This window comes from Nicotiana tomentosiformis, chromosome 4 (genome assembly GCF_000390325.3).
Source record: "Nicotiana tomentosiformis chromosome 4, ASM39032v3, whole genome shotgun sequence".
In the NCBI taxonomy this organism is placed as follows: domain Eukaryota; kingdom Viridiplantae; phylum Streptophyta; class Magnoliopsida; order Solanales; family Solanaceae; genus Nicotiana; species Nicotiana tomentosiformis.
In genome coordinates this window covers 83,046,956-83,073,356 of record NC_090815.1, presented here as the reverse complement: position 1 = coordinate 83,073,356, position 26,401 = coordinate 83,046,956, and the positions used below count along the sequence as shown (strand labels likewise).

At 41.0% G+C, this 26,401-nt stretch overlaps 1 protein-coding gene across 1 annotated transcript; it reads left to right on the top strand.

Moving 5' to 3' along the window:
• The first annotated feature begins 2,051 nt into the window (after positions 1–2,051).
• On the top strand, positions 2,052–2,519 carry LOC138910048 (uncharacterized). The gene has a single exon (XM_070201267.1). It carries the CDS (start codon positions 2,052–2,054, stop codon positions 2,517–2,519), a length of 468 nt encoding a protein of 155 aa, XP_070057368.1.
• Positions 2,520–26,401: the final 23,882 nt, after the last annotated feature.

Sequence of the window (26,401 nt, the reverse complement as noted above, 5' to 3'; positions counted from 1 at the left end):
AACATTAAATGAGAAGCCGATGCAGGGAATATTTGCATTTATGACCTGCCGTTATATATGCATCAATGACTCATTTATTATCATTTAAGTGGGGCTTGATCCTAGGATTTTGTTTCCTTAGATATAGCTATAAAAAGCAGGCTAAGCAGCCATTGTAAGGCATGAAATTCTGGGCAAAACATATGCTATATTTCATTTTTCGCTCTCAATTAAATGATTTTATTTGTTCTTTTATATTGTTCTCATTTCTGTCCTCGGAGACGCCGTTCTCGAAGCAAGGCTTGTTATCTTCTTCAATTTCAATTGCTAAGCTTTATTTTTAATCTTATTTATTTATCATTTACGTAACAAATTCAACTGTACCATTTTACAAGTATACAGTTTGGCGCCCACCGTGGGGCTTAGACAGTTGCGTAATTGCTTTGATCCTCACGTTTGTTACTAACTTATTTGATTTTTTCCTTAGCAAGAAATTGAAAAATGGTAGCTAATGATGTCAACATCACACACAATATTGAGGGACACAAAAATCTGCCTCAACATGAGGATTCAATCAGTGACACCCGTAACGAAGGGGACGAGGCAACCCTGGTTCTTGAAGGGCAGTACCCCCGGCATGTACATAAGCCAACTCCCGATAATACGGAAGAGGAACACGTTGCGGAAACAGTGAGAATCCTAAGAGAGCAACAAAAAGCCATCATGGGCCACCTCTCAAGGCAGGATCATGTGATAACAGAGTTGAAGCAAGCGTTGTCAGGCGCTTCCAACAACACAAACGGAAGGGGTCCGGTTCCTCTCGGCTATTCCGCAAATCAAACGGCTCAAAGAGTTGATAACAATACCCCAAGGGATGAGGTCGGTTTCGACGGTGCGAGGGGAACAAGTACCGGATATGGTAACGATAACGGGAATTGCCTCTTCACAACTGAGCTCATGAGATTTAAGAGGGAAATGAACGAACAGATGGATCAAAACGCGAAGGAGTTTCACGCCCGAATGGATCAGCTTCCGGGCGCACCACCAGTTTTGAAAGGCCAAGATTCAAAAAAATACACCTAGTTGCCATTTAAACCGAACGCAACACCGGAGTTAATTCCAAAAAGGTTCAAAATGCTGGACATACCAAAATAATATAGGACTTTGGATCCGCAGGAGCACATCACAACCTACACCACGATTGTAAAGGGGAATAATTTGGCTCAACATGAGATCAAACCGATCTTGCTGAAGAAGTTTGGTAAAACCCTAAAAAAGGAGGCCCTGACATGGTATTCACTCTTACCCGAGCATTCAATTGACTCTTTTGAAATGCTTGCAAATTCATTCATAAAGGCCCATGCTAGGGCAAGAAAGGTCCAAGCCAGGGAGGCGGACATATTCAGGATCGCGCAAGGTGAGTCTGCATTGCTGCTCTAGTTCATGACCAGGTTCCAGAAAGAAAGGATGCTGCTACCGGCCGTACCAAACAAGTGGGCAGCAGAGGCATTCATAAAGGATTTGAATCCAAGGAGCTTTGACGCCTTTCAAAAGCTGAAGGAAAACCTGCTCGAATTCCAAGCGACTACATGGGTGGATGTCCATAATCGTTATGAGTCAAAAATAAGGATAGAATACGATCACCTCGGATTCCCGAAATCAACCAAGGGATGCGACCGAAACAAGAACTAGGATAAGTTCAAAAGCAATTTCGATGCGGGACGGCGATCTTGTAAAGATCGTTTCTTGCTATATGAGAGAACCGAAGGACGTGACAACAAAGGGTTCTGGTCCTCGGATAGGTTCATTCCTAATAGAAGAATTGACCGTGGTCGGGACAACAAATCGTTACAAGAAAAAGAGGTATTGGGGGCCCAGGATTCCACATATCCCAGGTTGTCGGATTACAATTTCAACATCAACGTACTGGAGTTGGTATCAGTGATTAGTAATATCAAAGAAGCACGATTTTCGAAGCCAATCAGATCCGATCCCAACCAGAGGGATCCTAACTTATGGTGTGAATATCATGGGATTTACGACCATAGAACTGGGGGATTGCCGGCATCTGCATGAAGAGGTGGATGAAGAACGGCCATCTCAGGGAGTTCCTGAGCAACCGAGCCAAGAACAATTACGGCCATAGCCGGGACAATACGGAGCCTTCAAAGATAGTAGAAGACCCTCCTCGGTTGACTATCAACATAATTTTTGGAGGGAATGAAATTAATGGCGTAACCTTCTCGGAGGCCAAGAAAATAAAGAAATCAGTGACCCACAACAAGAGACTCCGAGAAGTCGCAGAAGATGACATCACCTTCACGGAGGAAGACGCCGATGGACTTCTTCTGCCACATAATGATTCCCTAGTAATTACTCTCAATGTCCTAGATTTCAAGATTAAGCGTGTTTTGGTTGACCCAGGAAGCTCAACCAACATCATCCAATGGAGAGAGTTGGAACAAGCAAAGTTAACCGGAAGCATCATTCCGGCAACAAAACTCCTTACTGGGTTCAACTTGGCAAGTGTGACAACTTGAGAAGAGATCCTGCTGCCCATAAATGCCGAAGGGGTAACCAAGACCACCTTATTTGACATAGTAAACAACGACATGGGTTACAACATAATCCTTGGAAGACCTTGGATACATGAGATGAAGGTTGTTCCCTAAAAATATCATCAACTATTATTCCCGATCCCGGAAGGCATCAAGCAGATAAGAGGAGATCAACCAGCAGCAAGAGAGATGAATGTAGTATCAATTTCTAGCTACAAAGGGAAGGAGCCCAGCAAATAGTAATTATCGGAACCTACACTTCCTCCCTCGCTAAATGAAGATGATAAGGGCGAGGATTCGTCGGAATCCCACTAGGTGCCGAGATGCTTTTAGGTACCGGAAGAGACAGATGCAACCAAGTCCACTACAGAAGAACTCGAGCAAGTGGCTTTGTTCGAAGAATTCTTGGAAAGGAAGTTTCACTTGGTAACATGACTCAATCCCAAACTCAGGTCAGGGTTTATTAATTTACTTAAAGCTAACGTTGATTGTTTTGCATGGTATCACTCGGATATGACAGGTATCCCACTAGAGGTGGTCGTGCACAAGCTAAGTCTGGACACGAATTTCCCTCTAGTAAGGCAAAAGAAACGCCCAATAACCAAGGTCAGAAATAGGTTTGTTAAAAAAAAGGTAACCCGACTACTCGACATTAGTTCAATTCGGGAGGTAAAATATTTAGAATGATTAGCTAATGTAGTTGTAGTTCCAGAGAAGAATAACAAGTTCAGAATGTGCGTAGATTATAAGGACTTAAATAAGCCGTGCCCTAAAAAGTCGTTGCCATTACCAAACATTGATCAAATGATTGATGCAACGCCCGGACACGAGTTAATGAGTTTTCTTGATGCCTACTCCGGGTACAATAAGATCAAGATGAACCCGGAGGATCAGGAAAAAACTTCTTTCATAATAAATTTTGGCACATATTGTTATAATGTGGTGCTATTCGGGCTTAAAAACGCCGGAGCCACTTATCAAAGGCTCGTTAATAAGATGTTTGAATAACAAATAGGCAAAACAATGAAAGTATATATCAATGACATGTTATTCAAGTATTTGAATGCACGTGATCATTTGAAACACTTCCAAGAAACCTTCGATATCTTAAGGAAGCATAACATGAAACTCAACCCGAAAAAATGTGTGTTCGGGGTTGGCTTCGGTAAGTTCTTGGGGTTCTTGGTCTTACAGAGAGGGATCGAGGTAAACCCCAATAAAATCAAAGCGATAGAAGACATCAGGACCAGCTAACGAGCGTAAAAGAAGTACAGAGGCTAACCAGAAGATTGGCCGCATTAAGCAGGTTCATCTCTCGATCCTCAAAAAACTTTCAGCACTTCTTCTCACTTCTGAAGAAGAAGAACAATTTCGAATGGACTTTAGAATGCCAGCAAGCCTTGAAAGACCTGAAATGGTACCTATCAAGCCCCCCACTACTATAAAAATCGGGGGAATATGAATAATTATTAATATATCTAGCAGTCTCGGAAGTAGCGGTAAATGCCGTTTTAGTCTGAGAGGGTGAAAGTACGTAATTTTCTATCTATTATGTTAGTAAAATATTGTCAGGAGTAGAGACTCACTCAAAAAGCTGGCCTTAGCTCTCGTAGTCGCCTCTCGAAAGCTTAGGCCTTATTTTCAGTGCCACCCGATAGCCGTTATGACAACCTTCCCCTTGCAGAGTGTTCTTCACAAGCCTGAATTGTCAGGACGGTTGGCTAAATGGTAGTCGAAATTAGCAAATTTGACATTGGGAGTACAAGGCCAGGTATGCAATCAAGTCACAGGTTTTGGGTGACTTTGTGGCTGATTTCAATCCCGGGTTAATGCCCTTAGCTGCTAAAGAGGCAATATTGGTGTCAGAAACGACATCAGGAATTTGGACCTTATTTACGGATGGAGCTTCCAATGTAAAAGGGTTTGGGCTCGGGGTAGTTTTAGTCACACCCTCGGGAGAAACCCTGATGCAGGCCATTAAGACCGTTCCGTTAACTAACAATGAAGCAGAGCATTAGGCTTTGGTTGCAAGACTAGAACTGGCCCGGGGACTTGGCTGTGAGGTCACCTAGATCAAGTGCGATTCCTAGCTGGTAGTAAACCAAATATATGAGATTTTTGATACAAAGAAAGAACGAATGCAATAGTACATGAACACGGTTCAAGCATTGCTGGCGCGGTTCAAGGAATGGTTGATCATACATATCCCGAGAGAAGAAATCGTGAAAGCAGATGCATTGGCTAATTTGGGGTCATCTACGAAGATGATAGGATCTGATTCCAGTGCTATCATTCAACTTCTATATTCGGTACTAGATGTGGATGGTTATTGTGAAGTAAATTCAACCAACCTAGTCTGGGATTGGAGGAATGGGTTAGTCGAATATCTTTGGCATGGCAAATTTCCCGAAGACTCGAAGGCGTCCCGGGCACTACGCACCAAAGTGGCTCGTTACTGCCTCATGGATAGGCAATTATACAGGAGATCATACTATGGTCCATTGGCCCGATGTCTGGGAGCCTCGAAGGCAGACTACGTGATGAGAGAAGTCCATGAAGGAATTTGTGGGAACCACTCAAGTGCAGATTTGTTGGTACTAAAGATGGTTAGGGCAAGATACTATTGGCACCGGATGGAACAAGACACAAAGACGTTTGTTCAGAAATGTGACAAATGTCAATGCTATGCAAAGTTGGTACACCAACCGGCGGTGTCGCACCCTGTTGTTTTGCGAAAGTGCGCTTTGACGTGTAACAACTCTTTTAAATAGGTATTAAGAAGAAAGAGTCGCCACCTAACGATTTAAGGTGCGTTACGGCACCTATTTGCAAATAACTTTGTTTTAACTAGTCTGTGTCACCAAAGATCGGGTAATGGCTCAAATTACCTCGAAAAGAAGGTGTTAGGCATTCTTTGAGGTCAATAACTGTGGGTCCCGACTGAAATTTACGCTATGCGGGATTATTTGATTATAATTGTCCTATGTCATCATGTAAGTTAAAGGACGATAGGGAATCTAAATATCCAAAAAGTATAAAGAAGATTGCACATATGAAGGAAATAAACTATACATTAATAGATGATTCGTACAAGTCCTTGGAGATTACAAGGTACAACCTAATTTTTTCTAAGTCTGAGTAAACAAAGGTGCAAGTAGTAAACGTATGGGGGGGGGGGTCCTAAGTTTTTTAGCCTAAAGGATCACCCCGTGCAACATAAATAATTCTTCGCAACTCCCTTAAGGTAGAGGTTGCTCATAATATTCAGCGGTCATAAACTATCATCTTCTGCTACCCAATTTCTATGTTAAAGTTGTTTACCTAAAGTGCTCTAGTTCAATTCTAAACTGCGTCCTATGCGTGCATTACCCATCCTATGCCTATGATCCAGGAGGCTTTGGACCTACTATTTGGGTGGTTCTAACTTTACTTAGGGTGCTCAAAATGATAAAACTAGGTGTATATTCAAAATAGGTAGGACTGCACATAATAGCAATGAAAGGCTCAAGTTATCCTCCACACATAAGCACGAAAGCATGCGAAATAGTCACAGATTTTGTACTAACAAGGCTTCAGATTATGCATTAAAGGGTCATAGGGTAGTTTTGGGATTGAGACGCATTAAATCCGTTCAAACCTATAGGCATGGATTCTACGTGACTGCATGATTTAATAAAATCTAATAAACAGTACTGCTAGTTAGATCCTCGAAGCTGCATATTATGATCATTATTAAAAACCTATAGGCATGATCTCTAGATGATGTGCTATTAGGCAGTGAAACCATTGAAAACTCAGAATTATGCGTCTTTGGTCCTATAGGCATGCTTTCTAAGCGAGTAGTGATGTCCTATACACATGTTTTCTGAACATTTGGTATTTGAACACGAATTCGTCATGCTTATTCCTATAGGGATGTTTTCTAGACGGGCAGTGTGATAAAAACAACAACAACGATGATTTAATTAATCCATTAAGGCCCTGTAGACATGGTATATAGATGAGTATCAATAGAATCAAATCTTAATTACTTGACGCGATCCTATAGGCATGATATCTATCACTCACATAGCAATAGTACAAGTTGAGCAAATAACTAATGATGTTTGGATCCTATAGGCATGCTATCTAATAACGTGTAGAAGTGAAGCAGGTAAACGAGTGAAACACTTAAACTTTTGTAGGCATGCTTTCTTACAGTATACATGAATAGGACATGTAAAGCAAGTGAAGTGCTTAAGTTCCTATAGGCATGCTTTCTATCAGTGTATAGAAGTGAAGCATGTAAACAAAGCAGCAAACAAAGTATGTAGACCCTATAAACATGTTTTCTACCCATTCATGCGAGAATTAAAATACCCCAACCCCCTTTTAACTAATTTCCCTCATCATTTGTTATTACAAACCCAAATAGAATAATCAAAAGCACAATAGAATGATCACAGGTCCAACTAGGATCACTATAGGCCCAACCTAAATAAAAATACCGAGGGGTGCTACTAGGCCTTCAACTAAGCTTGGAACCTTATATGGATGAGCATGCCCACACTCCAGATGGCTGTTGATGCACTTCAGCTCTCACTACAAAATAGGCCCAAAAAACTGCCTTGCTTACCCATTTGAGTCCAAACCAACCATAATAACAAGTGACAAACTATATGCTAGGCCAATTTAACAACTTTGCAATCTAAGCACTTAACCCTTAGGGCTATAGCTAACAGAGAAATAGAAACCTTTCAAACCAAAGGCACACAAGCAGGGTTACACAGTATAGATATACAGTATAGATACAAGCTATATTTCCCAGGGAATAAGCTAAGAGATAGTAGGCCAAAGATAACTGAATTTTCAAGTAGAGCATGGTTCAGATTTAACCTAAAGGGGACTCTTAGACATAAGAGTCCTAACAAGGATATTTAGAGGAGCCCTAATTAGGAATACAAGTAAGGAGCAGTTATACAGGAAAGCCTTAAACGTGAGAGCCTAAGGAAAACATGATTACAGCTAACTTGCAGCCAAGTAGAATAACAAGCAGATTAGGGGACATAGGGAAACAATCACTTAGTTTGAATATGAGAAGCTTAATATATTGAGTGTCAGGCAGATATCAGTCATAACACAAGGATCAGAACCTTAAAGAAAGCACAATGACTCATGTTAGGTGAGACCATGCTAACTCCATACCAACATGTCAAACAGGTTCCCAATTGATCATATAGGAAGAATGACTAAACATATTGGAATTCATCCCAGCAGTCTTAAACAAATTAATGAGAACATAATAACATTAGAGTTTATAAACAACAAAGGCCTAGCTGGGACGATTTGGTATCATGAATTGACTCTAGCATATTGTACATAAAGGATTCACCCGAAAGTAACTCATTTAAACAAATTCTGGGCATGAATTAGTCTCTCACAAGAATCTAAGGTATGGACTCATAAACAACAACAGGTGTAAATAACATAATGGCTAGAAATCATTCATACTGAACACATATAATAAGCATGTATTAAATTTTCGAATTTAGGCAAGTTTAGATATCTAAATTACAGAATTGCAGAATAGCTTCACGATAAAGAGGATTGTAAACGAAGATGACACGATATTGAAATCATATTGGTTCACAAAAGTTCAAACAACATGAACACACAGAACAATGAACACAAGCAAAAAAAGAAATAGGATTGCAAGAGTTGAGGTACTCACAAGTTTGCAGATCAACAAGCAGGTAAAGGAGAAAATGAAGTGCCAATAGTAGTTCAGTTAGCAGTAGTAGAGAAAGAACAACATGAATCCCACAATCCCAGTGCGTCAGAGTTCCCAAGGGTTTCAAGTGAACCCCGAGAAGTGCTCGCACTAAGAAAGAGCAACAATCGAATTCCGGTGGCCTTGGCTTTCAACTGGCCAAGATCCCAATTTAGAATAGTAGAACGAGTAAGAGTGAGAGAGTAATAATGGTCGTTAAGGTCTGTCTAAAGGGGAAACTCGGGATGGGTTATATAGTAGCGAAAATCGAACATCCAAACAAGGAAACATAGTCAATCAAATATAAATAAGGAAATAAGAGAATGTAGGATCGATGTAGAACCAAATTAGGAGAAAAATTAGGCAAACCCTAGTTTTGTCCGGAATCACAGATTGGCCAAAGAATCTTGGTAAATCGGACCCATATAATCTTTCCATTAATATATATAGATGAGAAATCGTCTGAAGCTTGAAGAGTGAGTCTGATTTCTCTCGATTCAGAAAGTTGGTACTTGTCAAAACCAGGCAAGTACTAAGTAATACCATAGTTACACAAGTAATAGTAAGATAATCCATACAAGGTAAGTAAATCATGGCAAGAATCCATGAGTTGATCGGATTCAGAGAAGATTTGGAGGCGGCAGCTAGGGTTTGGTGTGAGAGAAGGGGGATACAGAGAATACAAAGGTGGCTAGGGCAGGGAAAATGGGTCTTTAGGGTTTGGGAAAGGGTTTATAAATAAAGGGGTCGGCTTAATTTGGTCCGTTGATCATTTGAGGTCAACAACCATGATTGAAAGAGGAGCAGGGCGAGTTAAGGTCGGGTCGCGACCCGGTTAAGTCAATGGGGTCATTTGGTTTGGGCTGCTGAAGGGTAAAATGAGATGGGCTAAGTGTTTGGGTCTGATTTTGATCCGAAATTAGCTCAAAATTGGGCTACAATTTAAATACACGAAAAATTCATTAAAAAATAAAGGGAAAAGGGCCAAATATACCCTTCTACTTTAGAATATTGTCTACATTTAACCTCCGTTATACTATCCGACAAAATTTACACCTACCATTATACTATCCGGCCAAATTTACCCCTACCATCAACAAACTTTTAAAAATTACCCCTTGATCTGTTAGGTAATCCAAAATCTCCCAATTTTCTTTTATTTAAATCACTTGTTGTTCTTCTTGCTCCACAATTTTTAGAAATTACTATTGATGTACTAGACTATACAAATTATTCATGGATATATTTAATTATCAATGCAACCACTTCTCTTCTTGTGATAATATGTTCGGAATTGGTTTAAAATTTATTTATTTATTTATTAATCGTATACACACCGTAGAATTCAGTGGGTCTAAATATTGTGCATTATATGCAACTGCTCATTATGTATGTACATGTATATTTGAATATATTTTTTTACTGTCTGGTAGTGTAAAGTTCGATCGGTTAACTTAACAGTGCACAATGCGTAGGCATTTGATTAAAACAAAATTGAATTCGACAATGTAAAGTTTCCAAGTAACTTCAATTTTTTACTAATACTTGCAAAGTCTCTATATCTTTGGGCAATAAATTCATTAAAGTTGGGGTGTTGTAAATACTTTTAGAATTTAGACATGCTACCTAATTAAGATTCTTCAATTTACTATACTTTGTTTACTAAGGGTTGTATTATTTTAATATGTCTTTCTCTTAATTTCCCCCCCTCCTTCCATTAAGAAAGCAGGTACATGCCAATTATTTAGAAAATAGTGGATCAAGAAGAAGAATAAGTGACTTAATTAAAATGATTTGGGAGATTATGGGTCACCTGACGGACTGAGGGGTAATTTTTAAACTTTTGCTTATGGTAGGGGTAAATTTGGCCAGATAGTATAATGGTAGGGGTAAATTCGGCCGGATAGTATAAGAGAGGTTAAATGTAGACAATACCCTATAGTAGAAGGGTATATTTGGCCCGTCTCCCAAATATAAATTATAGAAAATGACAAATAAATAATAAAAAATATTATTTATACAGTAAATTGCTTGAAAATAATAGCTCAATATTATAAAAAATATAAAATGCTATTTTGGCATAAATAATATAATAAACATAATTATTTATAAAAATAGGCTATTATTGCAACTAGTGTAGATAAAATAGAGAAACAAATGCAAATATAATTATGTAAAAATGAGATAAAATATTATAAAATGCACGTGGATATAAAATGATAAATTTGGATGATTAAATCACCCTAAAATAATTTGAAGGGATAATTGATAAATATTTGAACAAATTAAATGCAGCAAAATCAATTTTAAAGCTTTAAAAATTATAGAAAATACTTATATGACCCTTGTAAATTGGGTAATAATGCAAAATAATATTTTGAAAATATATGGAATACTCTATAAAATATGAGGACAAAATTGAGTATCAACAACTGCCCTTCTTTACTCGGGAATGATGAAAGAGTTGTCGGATAATTTCAGGTAGATCTAAGAATGCGAATTTGAACGTTATGGATGTACAAGACAAGAGTTTGAGCGGTTACGGGATGGGAATGATCAATTGCTAGTGATCTATTACATTGGAAGTAATCAAAGGATGTGAACATTGTGAACGAAAACCGGAGCAAGAATTGCTCATGTTTGTAGAACGGTTACGTCCCGAGTTACCTACAAAATGCCAAACACAATGCATGCGAATATATGTAGTTATTGAGGGAATTTAAACATGATGCAAATTCCCTTTGGAACCATGAGAGTCGTCTTTCGGACGATGAGGATGATGTCCTGGGCCGTGAAGCGTATAATAAGGGATTCACAGGTTATGAAAATGTGTCCTTGGGCCATGAGGATGATGCCTCTGGACTATGACGCCTTTGAATGATGATATGCAGTTTTGAGAGCTCCTCAGGCCATGGCATGATGTCTTTAGGCTATGAGGATGATGCCTTCAGATTATGACGCCTTCAGACAATGTGGCGATGTTTCAGTCTATCAAAAACACGGATGCATTGATATTGATTGCTTGATAGAGGGAACATGTGATGCTTAGTAATATGCAAGAACGAGACAAGGCAGTGCTTAGCCTTGTATGAGATGAGGGCAATGTTTAGCCCGTTTTTAGCCTTATGAAATGATGAGGGCAGTGTTTAGCCCTATGCAGTGATGATGGCAGTGTTTAGCCCTATGCTGAGGAAGGCAGTGCTTAGCCTTATGGAGACGATGCTTAGTCTCATACAAAGGAAGGCAGTGCTTAGCCTTGTGCAATAATGGAGGCAGTGCTTAGCCTCATGCAATGTAATGGAGACAGTGCTTAGTCTCATGCAAAAGGAAGACAATTCTTAGCCTTATGCAATAATGGATGCAGTGCTTAGCCTCATGCAATGTAATGGAGACAATACTTAGTCTCATGCAACGGAAGGCGGTGCTTAGCCTTATGCAATATTAGAGGCAGTGCTTAGCCTCATGCAATATAATGAAGGTAGTGTTTAGCCCTATGCAATTATGTGAGCGAGGCTTAACCCTATGCAATGTAATGAGGGTAGTGCTTGGACCTATGCAGGAAAAGCAGTGATTAAATGTGAGAGAGAAGAGTGGTCCTTAGCTTGACGCGTATGTGCTTGGTGACTTCTGTCAGTGTGAAGATAGTGATGTTATTGTATATATATATTTGCGGACATGCTTGTTATATTCATTGCGCCTGCATCCAAAGAAAAATCGTGAGTTATGAGGGAAATATTGGTTCATGCTCTCGATTCCTCCTTTCGCCTTTGCTCCTATCTTGACACCTTGTTCGAGTCGCCCTGGGTAACGTCTGGCTACTACAGAAAATGCGGTCTTTTGAAAATATGCATTTATGGCAAATTATTTGTAAGTAATGCAATTATTTTTAAAAATAATGAACAAAAGTAAATAGTTTGGTTGAATCATAGATTGTGACATGCTTTGAGACATTGCGATCTTTTTAACTCGGAAGTATAAGGACCCCCTCAAAATTCTACCTCAGTTTAATGTACACTTCTGGCGATACACTTGGAGTTCCTTGACGTGATGAGATTGATGAAAACTCAAAATATTTCCCCAGTTCCTGACCGTATAAAGGCATGAAGATTTTATTATAATTTGACCGAACCCACAGGGTTGCTTATGTATCCCCTCTTAAACAGGAATCAGGTCAAGCGTAGTTCATGTTACATCTAAAGAAAGTGCAAATACAATCTCAAACGTAATATCTCTTGACGACGTCCGAATTGATAGGTTTTGGCCATATTTCTCAGTCCATTTCTGCAAGTATGAGTTCTCCTCTTTTCAATACTCGGTGAACCATGTAAGGGCCTCGCTAGTTAGGTGAGAATTTTCCTTTTGCTTTGTCCTGATGCGGGAATATCCGCTTCAACACCAATTTCCCCATTGTGAATTGCCTCGGTCTAACCTTCTTGTTGAAACCCTTGCCATTCTATTCTGTTAGAGTTGATAATGACACACCGCATCCTCTTACCATCAATGAGAGCTAGTTTCTCATACCGACTCTGTGTCTATTCCGCATCGCTGAGTTTGGCCTCCTGTATGATCCTCAAGGAAGGGATTTTCACTTCGGCGGGTATGCCAACTTTAGTACCGTAGACCAGTAAATAAGGGGTTGTCCCGGTTGATGTGCGGACCGTGGTATGATATCCGAGGAGAGCAAATGGTAGCTTCTCGTGCCATTGTTTCTAGTTGTCCACCATCTTACTTAATATCTTCTTGATATTCTTGTTGGCAGTTTATACAGCTCCGTTCATTTGTGGCCTATATGCTATAGAGTTCTGCTGCTTAATTTGGAATGTTTCACACTTGGCTTTCAACAGATCACTGTTGAGATTGGCAGCATTGTTGGTAACGATTGACTCAGGTACTCTGAATCGGCAAATCATACGATCTCAAATGAAGTTTGATACGACCTTCTTAGTCACAACTATATAGGAAGCGGCTTCGACCCACTTTGTGAAGTAATCTATGGCCACTAAGATGAATCTGGATCCGTTGGAAGTAGCGGGTTCAATTGGTCCGATGACGTCCATGCCCTAGGCAGAAAAAGGCCAGGGTGAACTAGTTTCATTGAGTTCGTTGGGTGGTACCCGTATCATAGCATGTACTTGGCATTGGTGGAACTTCTACACATATTTGATGCAGTCTGTCTCCATAGTCATCCAGAAATACCCCGCCCTTAATATCTTCTTGGCTAGAATGAACCCGTTCATGTGAGGTCTGCAGGTTCTGACGTGTATATCTTCGAGCAAACTAGATGCCTCCTTGGCATCGACACATTGCAGCAATCCCAAGTCAGGAGTCCTTCTATACATAATTCCTCCGCTCTGAAAGAAATGGTTGGCCAATCTTCAAAGCGTGCGCTTCTGAGTGTGTGTAGCATTTCCTGGGTATTCTCCTTTCTCCAAATTCTCCTTGATGACGAGAAACAATGGATTTCCATCAAACTCCTCTTCAACATGAGCACAATAAGCTGGCTGCTTATGAATTTCTATCGGGATAGGATCAATAAAATTCTTGTCTGGATGTTGTATCATGGAAGACAAGGTAGACAACGCATCAACGAAGTCGTTCTGATCTCTGGGAACATGTTTGAATCATATCTTTATGAATCTCTTGATTAAATCTTGCACACAGTGCAGGCAATATCTTAGTGTTCTTGGTGGCCCATTCTCCAAGTACTTGATGTACCAGCAGATCTGAAATCCAATTACTAGCAATTCCTGAATATTCATGTCGATGGACAACCTGAGTCCCAAGATAAAAGCTTCATATTCCTCCATATTATTGGTACAAAGGAATCTGAGCTTGGTGGATGCCGAGTAATGTTGACCTGTTTCTGATACCAAAACAACTCTGATGCCCACTCCTTTGAAGTTTGCGGCTCCGTAAAAAAATATCCTCCAACCATCATACGCTTCGACAATATCTTCCCCTATACATGACACTTCCTCGTCAGGAAAATACGTCTTCAATGGTTCATATGATCCGTCTATGGGGTTCTCCGCCAGGTGGTCAACCAATGCTTGCCCCTTGACTGCTTTCTAAGTCACATAGATGATGTCGAACTCACTTAGTAATATCTGCCACTTTGCTAGCTTACTTGCAGGCATGCGTTTCTCAAAGATGTATTTCAGTGGATCCATCCTGGATATGAGATACATGGTGTATGCACAGAAGTAGTGTCTCAATTTCTAGGCTATCCATGCCAGTGCACAACAGGTACGTTACAACAAAGAGTACCCGGCTTCGTAAGGTGTGAACTTCTTACTCAGATACTTTATTGCTTGCTCTTTCCTTCCGGTTTCGTCATGTTTCCCCAAGATACAACCAAAGGCTCCATCAGACATGAATATGTATAGCAGTAGAGGTCTCCCATGCTCTGGTAGGACTAACACGGGCGGTTTGGACAGGTACTCCTTGATTTTATCGAAAGCCTTTTGACACTCTTCATCCAGCTCGTCGCAACATTTTTCCTCAATATTTTGAAGATTGGCTCACATATTACCGTTGACTGTGCTATAAAACGGCTGATATAATTGAGGCAGCTCAGAAAACTCATTACATCCTTCTTGCTCTTTGGCGGTGGCATGTCCTGAATAACTATGATTTTTGACGGGTCTGACTCAATACCTTGGCGACTGATGATGAAACCCAGTAACTTTCCAGTAGGGACTCCGAAAGCACATTTTGCAGGATTCAACTTCAGATTGAACTTTCGAAGTCGGTCAAAAAACTTTCTCAGGTCTGTTATGTGATCTGCACTTCTCGTAGACTTGATGATGACATCATCCACGTATACATCAATTTCTTTGTGTATCATAACGCGGAAAATAGTAGTCATGGCCTTCATGTAGGTTTCCACAATGTTCTTTAAACCAAATGATATCATTTTGTAGCAGTATATTCCCCATGGCGTGATGATGACTGTTTTTTCGGCATCCTCTTCATCCATCCAAATTTGGTGATATCCTCCGAAGCAATCCACAAAGGATTGGAGTTCATGCTTGGCATAGTTGTCAATCTTTATATGTATGTTGGGCAACGAGAAATCATCCTTAGGACTTACTCTATTCAGATCTCGTTAGTCAACACACACCTTGACTTTCCCATCCATTTTTGGGACCGGTACAATGTTGGGTAGCCAATTTGGGTACTCGACCACCCGAAGGACCTTGGCTTTGATCTGCTTGGTAACCTCTTCTTTTATCTTTAAACTCATATCTGGCTTGAACTTCCTGAGCTTCTACTTTATCGGCGGACACATACGGTTGGTAGGTAGCTTGTGAGCCACTATCGATATGCTTAACCCAGTCATTTCGTCGTAGGACCATGCGAAAATATCCTCATATTCCTTTAGAAACGTGATGTACTATTCTTTCTTTAGTGGCGATAGATGAATGCTAATACGAGTTTCTTTGACTATTTCAGAATCACCTAAGTTAACCGCCTTAGTTTCTTCCAAATTGGACTTTGGTTTGTTTTCAAAATTCTCTACTTCTTTGACAATTTCCTCAGGTATTGCATCATATTCCCAATCTTCCGAATCACTTTCCTTATGTTGCATTATCTCATTACATGTCACTGTTGTAGGTTCATCAGGATATGTAATAATTATGCTGAAAAGAATGTAAAAAGATAATAATATAAATAAATGAAAAGCAATGATGCATTAACAAAACTTAAAACTATCAACAAGTATGACTCGATGTCTCGAGTAATTATTTCAAAACAAAACACTGAAAATGTCTTAAATGCCAAAAACAAATTTTAAAATGAATCATGCTAGTTCTGCCAAGGCTACCCAGGTGCTCGGCGAGTCTGGGACGATGCGGCAGTCCAGTTCCTGAGAATAGCTACATCTCCCACTGTCTTAATGGTAAAGACTTCTTCCTCTTCCTCCAAGATTGCAATGCAGTCCATATTTTCCTCATCCAGAAACAACTTCCTTATACCGGCCAAAACCTCATCTTCCTCATATCCCCAAATCATACCAGTCTGGCGAAGTGTCTGGTGCAACAATGGTATGGGTTGCTCCAATGGATAGTAGAAGTCACGCTATGGCGGTATCCAATCATTATATTCTTGCACGGTGTATTCATATCCGAGATCAAAGGTTGTGCCATGATATTGTGGTCGTATTGGTTCTATGATCTTGTGAAGCTTAGGACCAAGACCCTTGCCTGGTTCATACCTTAACCACATCAGTATACTCTCTATATTGTTGCTCCACCATAGCCCTTTCTCGATTACGTTTATCCGCTCAATGCTGTGGAATTTTTCTCCTCTCAATTTTCTCATATTCTCGATAGCTAGCGTAGTCTGGTTGATGTAGATAAGGTTACTTCCATATCCGTGAGTAATCACTTCTTGATGATTCCACTCGAACTTCACATCCTGGTGCAGAGTATAAGCAACTACCCCAGCCACGTGTATCCATAGTCATCCCAGTAACAAGTTATAAGTAGCAGATATATCTAGCGCCTGGAATTCAACGTCGAACCAAGTCGGGCCCATCTTCAAATCCAGGTTTATCTCTCTGATAGTGGCTCTCTAAGACCCATCAAAGGCTTTCACATTCATACTTCATCTGTATCGTTTCAAAGTAGTCAGCGGGAATATGTTCAGACTTGAACTCCTGTCTATCAGAACCCTAGCAATGAACTTGTCTTCATATTGCACAGTGATGTGCAATGCTTTGTTATGACTTAGTCCTTACAGTGGTAGCTCATCTTCGTGGAAAGTAATCTTGTGACTTTCCAGTATCTGCCCACCATGTTTTCCATTTCTCCACTAGTGTTACCGGTAGGTAAGCTTCACTTAACACCTTCATCAAGGCATTCTTGTGCGCATATGAGTTTTTCAACAGTGGTAAGATAGATATTTGGGATGGAGTCTTGTTTAAGTGATCAACAACTAAGTATTCCCTCGCATGTACCTTCCTCCAAAGATTATCAGTTCCTGTCTCCACAATAGGTGGTTTCGGTGTGGTCTCTTTACTTGTTCCTCAAATATTTTCCGGCATGTAAATCCTACCGGTTCTGGTCATTCCTTGTGCAACACTTGTCTCTTCCATCTTGGATTTTCCTTTTCTCCTTGCCTCCGCCACATAATCCTATGGGACATTATCAAACTTATAAGACAGTGTTGGAGCTACCATCATAATGAGGGCGTAGGTACCTCGACCTCGAATGTCACATGGGTTTGCACCACAACCGGCGAGAGGGTGACAAGAGATATTTTGGGAGCATCCCCCTCTCAGATAATCTCGATAGATCCTTCCTAATCCCATTCTTCATCAGTTTCTATCCCATTCACTCCCTCTCCCCTGTGATCAGGAAGAGGGTTATTGTGGACATTCGGCATGGATGATATTGCCTAAACTCACACCACTAATTTAGGATGTAGGGCGGTCGATGCAATAATAAAAACCCAACGTGAGTCGGGTCGATTCCACATGGAGCTTGATATGGGATTAGGTATATACATAGTGTGAATGTATGACGTACCTAAGATTACACTTCCACATTTTTAATTGTTGTTTCTACTTCTACTTTTACGCTAATGCTTGTAATGGTAAAGCTAAGAGACAATGTTTTTGGTTTTGGTTGTTTTTCAAGTTATAAAAGATCTAGGGTTGCGACTTCCGCCTAATTGGTTATCTAACAGATTTAGAGCTTTAGGGCACGTTTTGGTTCATCGAGATACAATATAGCAATCACACGCAATTACTCACTATATACCTCTCAGTAGTTTGGGTGATTTTGCCCAATTTAGCTTTCTCAAGTCCAAATGGGTATCTCAAAAAGCAAGTGATAAATGCTCAAGTAGGGTCTTACTATCTCTAGATTCAACCCTTTAATTGGGGCTATCAATTTCTTGAGTTCACCCCAATTTCTTGTTAGCCAAGTTTTCTTAGACTTAGTCTCACTTTCTCAAGTATAGACTAAGTCAATTAGGCCTGAATCAATGTTTGCAACCATTAATTCTCAAATTCAAACAAGAACTAGGATAAATATCATATACCCAATCATAAATAAGCCCTAAATCAATCACCCATTAAGTACCCATACTAGGGTTGGGTCACAACCTTAGCTAAGGGTTTAGCTACTCATGGAAAATGAAGAAATTAAAGAAGAAACTAAGATAAAATGCATAATAATTGATTAAGGAAAAAAAATCTAATGTTTAAATGCTAAACTAGTACAAATTTACCTAATACAGTAAATAAAATCGGCTCTAAATGTTCAGGTGACCCAACTTAACCTAAAAATGACAAAAAGATCTATTTATGCCCAGCTGAAAATATCTAACAAAATTGTCCCTGCGAAGGTTGTGCGGCCGCATAATTCTGTGTGCGGTCCACACAATTCTGTGTGCGGTCCGCACTTTGAGACTGACTGGTCAGGTTGGCTTTCTGTGGTTGCATAAAAGTGAGATGCGATCGCACTTCCTCTAATTGTGCGGACCGCACATTTTTGAGTGCGGCCGCACTCTTGCTCTTGGACTGGATCTGGGCTTCATTCTGCGGACCACACATTTATGAATGCGGCCGCATTTTGGCATCCTGCGTACGCACAATAATAGTGCGGTCCGCACATCTTCAAGCTCCCAAACTACAAGTCTCTGAATCTAGTCTTCTGCGGCCGCGCAATAATTATGCAGTCAGCACTGTGTGAAGAAATTCTATTAGTGCATCTTCAGAGTTTGCGGCCCAACAGTATTGTGCGGTCCGCACTGTAGCCCTTTTTGCCTTTTTTTGGTTCTTGTCCAATTTTACTCTTTTTTGAGTCGATTTTCACTTCTTTGGCTCGTTTCCCAATATTCCTGTAAGAAAGCACATTTCATTAGTTCTCGGGAATACCTTTAAGTATTTTTGAGCTAAAACGTAAGTAATAGAGAGCAAATATGCGGTCAAAATCCCTACTTATGAACTCCCCCAAACTTAAGCTTTTACTTGTCCTCAAGCTATTAAGGCAATTTCCCACCTCCACTAGAAAAGGGCTATCTCAGCTGGCCTAAGTTGAATCAAACACAAATCAATTGGGACCAACAATTACCCATACGCTCATGAATCTTTAACAAGCCTATGATTTGAATGTTAAAGCACAAATGGCTCTAATATGACGCTTGAGCATCAAGGGTTGACTTTGTTCATCAAGGAAGCTCGCACTTTCATACAGGTCACTGTGGATCCCAAACTCCTCCCCCTATACTCTCCGGAATGTCATCTCACTCACGAATGAAGAATTCAATTCAATGACTCGAGAAAGATTCGCTCATCACTTTCAAAAGAATGTCACAAGCCCGGCTCTAAGTACCATATGCTTGCCCCTCATGTAGATCACAACTAATGTAAGCTTGCTCGGCTTGAAATCACATAGGGCTTTTTCGACATGTAATGACGGCTTTTGAACTTAGGAGGGAAATATTGGAATGGAATTGGTTCATCTTTCCTTTAGCACTTCATATTCTCTTTTTGGCTCTTACTTTGCCGACTCTTTGAGTCATTTTATTTTCCCTTAGGGAGACTTGACATCACTCTTTCTTTGTCATGCTATTCATACTTTCCTTCTTTGTTTTCTCCATGTTTTGAACTTTTGCTTTCTTTTGCATCTTTTCAACCCTTTCACATTATTCACTTTCTTTTTGTGTTTTACTTTTGTTCTTCCTTTCTTTTTCTTTGCCTTTCCTCTTCTTCATTTCTTTTCTATTTTTGTGCCTTGAAACCATCTTTAAACTCATCATCTCTCCCCCTAGCATATGTTTTTGCCATTTGAATCACATGAGTGCTAAAGAAAGTTCGGGTGCCAAGAGAGAGTCACTATAAAACGGGTAAAGGCTTGTAATATGGTTATCGAATAAAAAGGCTTTAGGCTTAAAAGGGTTTACTAAGGATGATATCATTGGTGGGACATGGAAGGTTTCAAAACGGGTCAAGGAAAGCCTACAATCACTTCTCAAGCTAGGCTAACTTAGAATTTCGCCTAGAAACACCTTCGGGGCAAGTTCTAGACCACTCACACGAGTACTTTGACTTGTAACAAAATACTCCACCTCTCACACAACCGGATTGTCAAAGAGAATAGAGTCGAGAGCCCACAACAACCGTATTCAAGATTGAAAATCGTTAATGGTTCAACTAAACCACCCAATGATTTCCTAAGTTAACACAAGAGTCACAAGGTGACTAACTAGGCCTATTTCTTTACAAAAACTTGTTTTTAACCATAAGCGCGTAGTTAAGTGTGTTGGTACCAAGTGAAGCATGCTTAACCCTTATTTATGATTTTATTCATTAATACTACTTGTTTCTACCTAATCATCAAAAACTGACTCGATCCCTTCAGAAGGTTGTCACGCCATCCATCGTTGGCAAGTGCCACCCGGTTCAGACAAGACCCACCTTTGAAAAGAACCATAGCATTAAGAAAACCAAAGGCTTATTGTTCACTAAAACATAAAAAGAAGCTAACAAATTAGAAAGAAGCTAATAAAGTAACTAAGAAGCTATACTCTTAAGAAAACAAAATGAAGAAGCTATGAAATAAACTACTGAAAGTAAGGCAAATGAATATACAAACCAAGGGGAATATAATATATACAAGAGGGATGAATATATACATAATGAGGGAGAAAATAAAAATAAAAGAAAAAGAGTATTAAAGTTATTACAGGCCCAAAAGTAATCAAATGTCATCAAAATGTCATCACAGTCATCCAAAATGAACCAAAATATACCACCCCCTAGAATAAGAATAAGCATTGTCCTCAATGCTTAGCAAAATCAAAACAAAAGAGGGTAGAGAGTAAAGAAAACTCCCTATGTGGTCTCAAGGTGACTGGCAGCATCACCACCCTCAGTCTCCTCCAACTGTATATCATCATCACCGGGCTAAGGGACAACAGGTTTGGTGAGCATCTGAATCATCTCCTCAGCAGTGGGGGTAGTGAGATCTAGCTCATCAGTCTGGCCAGCTGGTGCCTCTGCTGATGGTGTTTCTGGGGTCAGCTGGTACTGATGGATCTGTCTCCATCAGTAGGTCAAAAGGCAAATCACCTGCTACTGCTATCTTCGTCACCTCCTTTCTCAAACTCTCCACTGCTTTCTTTGAAGCCTAGGATTTCCTCATCTTCTTCACCTGCTTGGTCAACTCCTCAATAGCACCCCCGTGAGCCACTAGTGTATCCATAATAGTCTTCTGGTTGTCCACAATCTTCTTTAATATTTCCTCCACTAACGGAGGGACCCGTGGTGCTGCTGGGGTTGCGGACTATGCTGCAACAGTACTGGATATGTCAGACAACTTAGAAGTGGTTGTCTGCATCCAGTTGTCGAGGCTCGCCAAAGTCTGGAAGACTCACAATGCAGTGAGAGGATAAGTGGATGAGGCTGGTACTGGTACTGCAACTGATAGCTAGAAGATGAAGGTGGTGGCATGGCGGCTGTCCCGGTGGAAGGCCCGGCTGTTGTGGAAGGCATGGGAGCTGTAGATGGCTCAGCAGCAGCCTCGGAACCCACCACCGATGGCTCGTCAGACTGACCAACTGTGGTAGTGACCTTACCCTTGAGCTTTGGTTTGTCAGCACCCTGCAGGTGGTACCATGAGAAAGGCTTCTTGGCCTTTACTTTTGTGTCATATGGCCTCGGCTCCACCTTGGCATCATTGACATACTCTGTGAGGGTGTTTGGATAAGGGTAGGACTTTTCACTTTTTCGGACTGCCAATGTGATGTTGGTTGACATGATGGCATCCACATTGATCGGGTACCCCACCATTATAGAAGCCACCAGAACTGCTCGGGGAAGTGGGAGGTTGTTCTCATTCAAACTCGGATCAATCCGTCTACACACAAAGGTTTGCCACCCTTTAGCTTCAAAATTGAGGGTCGCCTGGAGGATAGGAACTCCTGTTGTAATCCATGGTGGTGGTGGTCCTCGGGCGGCCAACATCTCAGCTAGCCAAGGGCGAGTTGCATCACCCAGAGCCAACTTCTCTAGTTACTGGACTGCCTCCACTTCTTCGAATCCCACATAAGTGTTCAAAGAGCAGGCGTCGAAGCGGACTTTCAAATTTCTCACCTTTGTCACTTTTGTCCCCTTCTTGATGTGAGACACCTTGGGGTAGAACTCCCTGACCAAGTGCTCATTTGCATTGATGACACTGTGGGTGAACCACTTCCACCCCTTGCGCTCCCGAAACTGTCTAAGGACATTTGGATTATGAATATCCAAATCCTTCATTAAGAACTGTCGCTCAAGTGTGAGCTACCTCTGGGGCCACAATTCTCGGAACCTGTTGAAGGCTGTCAAGCTCATAAACCAATACTCCTATATTTCCTTTTTCTTCGACCTCTCAAGGCCACCCACTTGAGTGTCCCCCCCTTTATCATCATCCGGGACATCATCATCATCGACATTAATAGCTATTGGTTTCGGAGGAGTAGGTGTAGAGGAGGGCTTGCAACCCTGGCTTCCCGCATCAGAACCCCCAGAAGAACTAGATGTAGGTTTGTTGCGCAATTGATAATGCCCAATGGGTTGGGATGCTTGGGTCTCGGCCTTAGGTTGGACCTCCATTGAATGACCCTCGGAGGCTTCCCTGGATAGGGTATATGAACTGGATTCTGAGGGCTCTGTGGCCTTTCCTCTCCCGGTGGTCGACTTTTTAGCAATAGGCTTCAATTGCACTCCCAGAGGGTGAGTGCCTTTTCCTCTACCTAGGGAGGATTCACCTCTCCCTTTTGATGTATTGCCTCTATCACGTGATATAACCATTGTATGCAATACAAGGTATATAGGTCAGTTGAGTTCAAAACAATTCAAACATTTGCAGAACAATTGCAGCACAACAATCATCAAAGGAGACAGTGCGGACCACATAATTCTGAGTGCGGCCGCAGACTGTCTAGTGCGGACCGCACAATTTTGAAGTGCGGTCGCACACCCTGAAGTGCAGACCACATAATTGTGAGTGCGGCCGCACATCCTGAAGTGCAGACTGCACAATTTTGAGTGCGGCTGCACATGTCCAATCCTGAGATACTGATTCTCTGAAGTTCAAAAGTGCGGTCACACACATTTTTATGCGGCCGCACAATTTTTCTGCGGACCACACAATTTTGAGTGCGGTCCGCACTTTTCAAGCACAATATTTGCCCTAATTAAGTGGTCTGCAGACCGCACAAATTTGTGTGTGGCCGCACAATTTGAACATTTACGACAGTAAGGTTAGGGTTCATGCAGTTTTTTACAATTTAGACATGGCATGCACAAATTAACATGATTAATGGTCTACCCAGTCCCTAATGAACATATATGAAACTACCCACATGAGTTTTAAGCACATATTAAGCACATTTGACATTTTTAGGCCTAAAAATAACTAAACTAATCAAATAAAACAAAAGCAAAAATTAAGAAAAATGGACAAAAAACTAACTTGATGAACTGAGTGTGATTTGTGAACTATTTTGTGCTGCACAATGTTTTCTTAGGGCTTTGGAATTCAGAGAGCGTAAAGTGTTGAAAAGCCCTATTTATAGTTTGACCAAGTCGGTCAAAAAGTTAGCTGAGTGCGGCTGCACAATTTTGAGTGCGGTCCGCACTCTTTACCTACTCTTTGAACTGAACTTTTACGGTCCGCACAAAAGTGAGTACAACCGCATTTTGGCCAATTTTCAGCAAAGTGAAACTTCAGAGAGTTCATGTTTTTGTGTCTCTAGTTGTGCGGCCACACAAAGAATTGTTCGGCCACAGAGCCTTCTCTGCGGTTGCAATCATTTTTGTGCGGTCCGCACATTTTTGGTGCAGTCTGCATAGTTTCAACACTTGGCCAATTTTTTCACTTATAGTCCCTGCAATGCACACTCATTCCTGCAATTCACTTCAAAACCATTTAGCTCAATACAAACCCATCTAAAAAGGAAGAAAATAAAAAAAATGAAAAGAAACATGGGTTGCCTCCCAAGAAGCGCCTGATTTAATATCGCGGCACGACGCAGGTTACCATCAATCACTTGAAATGAATCAACGACACAACGTGGCCATCATCAACCTTGCCAAGATAATATTTCACCCGGTGACCATTGACTCTAAACACTTCATCATTCTTGTTATTCAAGTCTAATGCACCAAAGGGGTGTCACATGCACAATCTCAAATGGACTTCTCCACTTGGACTTCAACTTTCCCGGAAACATCCGCAACTGAGAACTGAAAAATAGCACAAGATAACCTTCTTTGAACTCCTTGTTCCGGATGTACTTGTCATGGAGGTACTTCATCTTGTCCTTGTACAAGGACGAACTTGAATATGCATGGAACCGGAATTCATCAAGCTCATTCAATTGTGCCACCATTAAGTTGGCGGCGACATCCCATTCAAGATTAAGCTTCTTCAATGCCCACATAGCCTTGTGCTCAAGTTCCACCGGTAGGCGACAAGATTTCCCGAACACTAACCGATACGGAGACATACCAATCGGTGTTTTGTAAGCCGTCCTATAAGCCTAAAGATCATCATCAAGTTTCTTTGACCAATCCATCCGGTTGGCATTCACGGTCTTTGACAAAATAATCTTGATCTCCGGGTTGGAAACTTCAACTTACCTGCTTGCTTGAGGATGATAGGGGGTCGACACTTTGTGAGTAACACCATACATTGTAAGTAAGGTATCAAAAGCTTTTTTGCAAAAGTGCGATCCCCCATCACTAATAATGGCCCTTGGAGTACCAAACCTTGTGAAGATGTTCTTTTTCATAAATGCCACCACACTCCGAGCTTCATTGTTGGGCAAAGCCACGGCTTCAACCCACATTGACACATAATCCACAGCTACCAATATGTAAGTGTTCCCACAAGAGCTCATGAACGGACCCATGAAATCAATTCCCCACACATAAAAAATGTCAATCTCCAAGATGGTGGTGAGGGACGTCTCATTTTTCTTAGAAATCCCACCGGCCCTTTGACATTCATCACAACGCTTGACGAGATCCCTAGTGTCCTTGTAAAGAGTAGGCCAATAGAATCTACAACTCAACACTTTTGTTGCCGTTCTAGCTCCACTATGGTGACCACCATATGGAGAAGAGTGGCAAGCCTCAAGAATTTCCATTTGTTCCTTCTCCGGTACACATCGTCGAATCACACCATCGGTACAAATCCGGAAGAGATAAGGCTCATTCAAATAATAGTCAAGGCAATCCCGTTTTAGCTTCTTCCTTTGGTTTGAAGAGAACTCATTTGGTACATTTCCACTTTCAAGATAATTGGCTAAGTCGGTGAACCATGGCATCATGGTCATAGAAATGGCTAGGAGCTGCTCGTCGGGAAATGAATCATTTATCTCAAGGCCATTATGTGGCCTCCCCTCCTCCTCCAAATGAGACAAGTGGTCCGCCACTTGGTTTTCACTACCTTTGCGGTCTTGAATCTCTAGATCAAACTCTTGCAAAAGAGCACTCACCACATTAGTCTTGCTTTAGAATCTTTCTTGCTCATCAAATATCTAAGCACCGCATGATCGGTGTGAACAATCACCTTTGTACCCATCAAGTACGGGCGAAACTTCTCCATAGCAAAAACAATAGCAAGGAGCTCTTTTTCGGTCACTGTGTAGTTGACTTGGGCATCATTCATGGTCTTACTAGCATAGTAGACCGGATGGAAGATTTTGTTGATACGTTGCCCTAACACTGTTGCAACCGCCACATCACTTGCATTACACATGAGCTCAAAAGGTAAGCTCCAATCCGGTGTGGTGATAATAGGAGTAGTAGTCAACTTAAACATGAGCAATTCGAATGCCTTCATAAAATTTTCGTTGAAATGGAACTTGGCATCCCTCTCCAAAAGTTTGCACAAGGGGTTTACCACCTTAGAAAAATCCTTGATGTCGGCGATAGAACCCCGCATGACCCAAAAAGCTCCTCACTCCCTTCATGGATGTAGGGGAGGGAGTTTGGAGATCACATCAATTTTGGCCTTATCGACCTCAATACCATGCTTTGAATTTTTGTGGCCGAGGATTATGCCTTCTTCGACCATGAAGTGACATTTCTCCCAATTCAAAACCAAGTTTGTTT

Coding starts and splice junctions, on each gene's coding strand:
- LOC138910048 (XM_070201267.1), top strand. CDS start 2,052: ATGAAGAGGTGGATGAAGAACGGCCATCTCAGGGAGTTCCTGAGCAAC.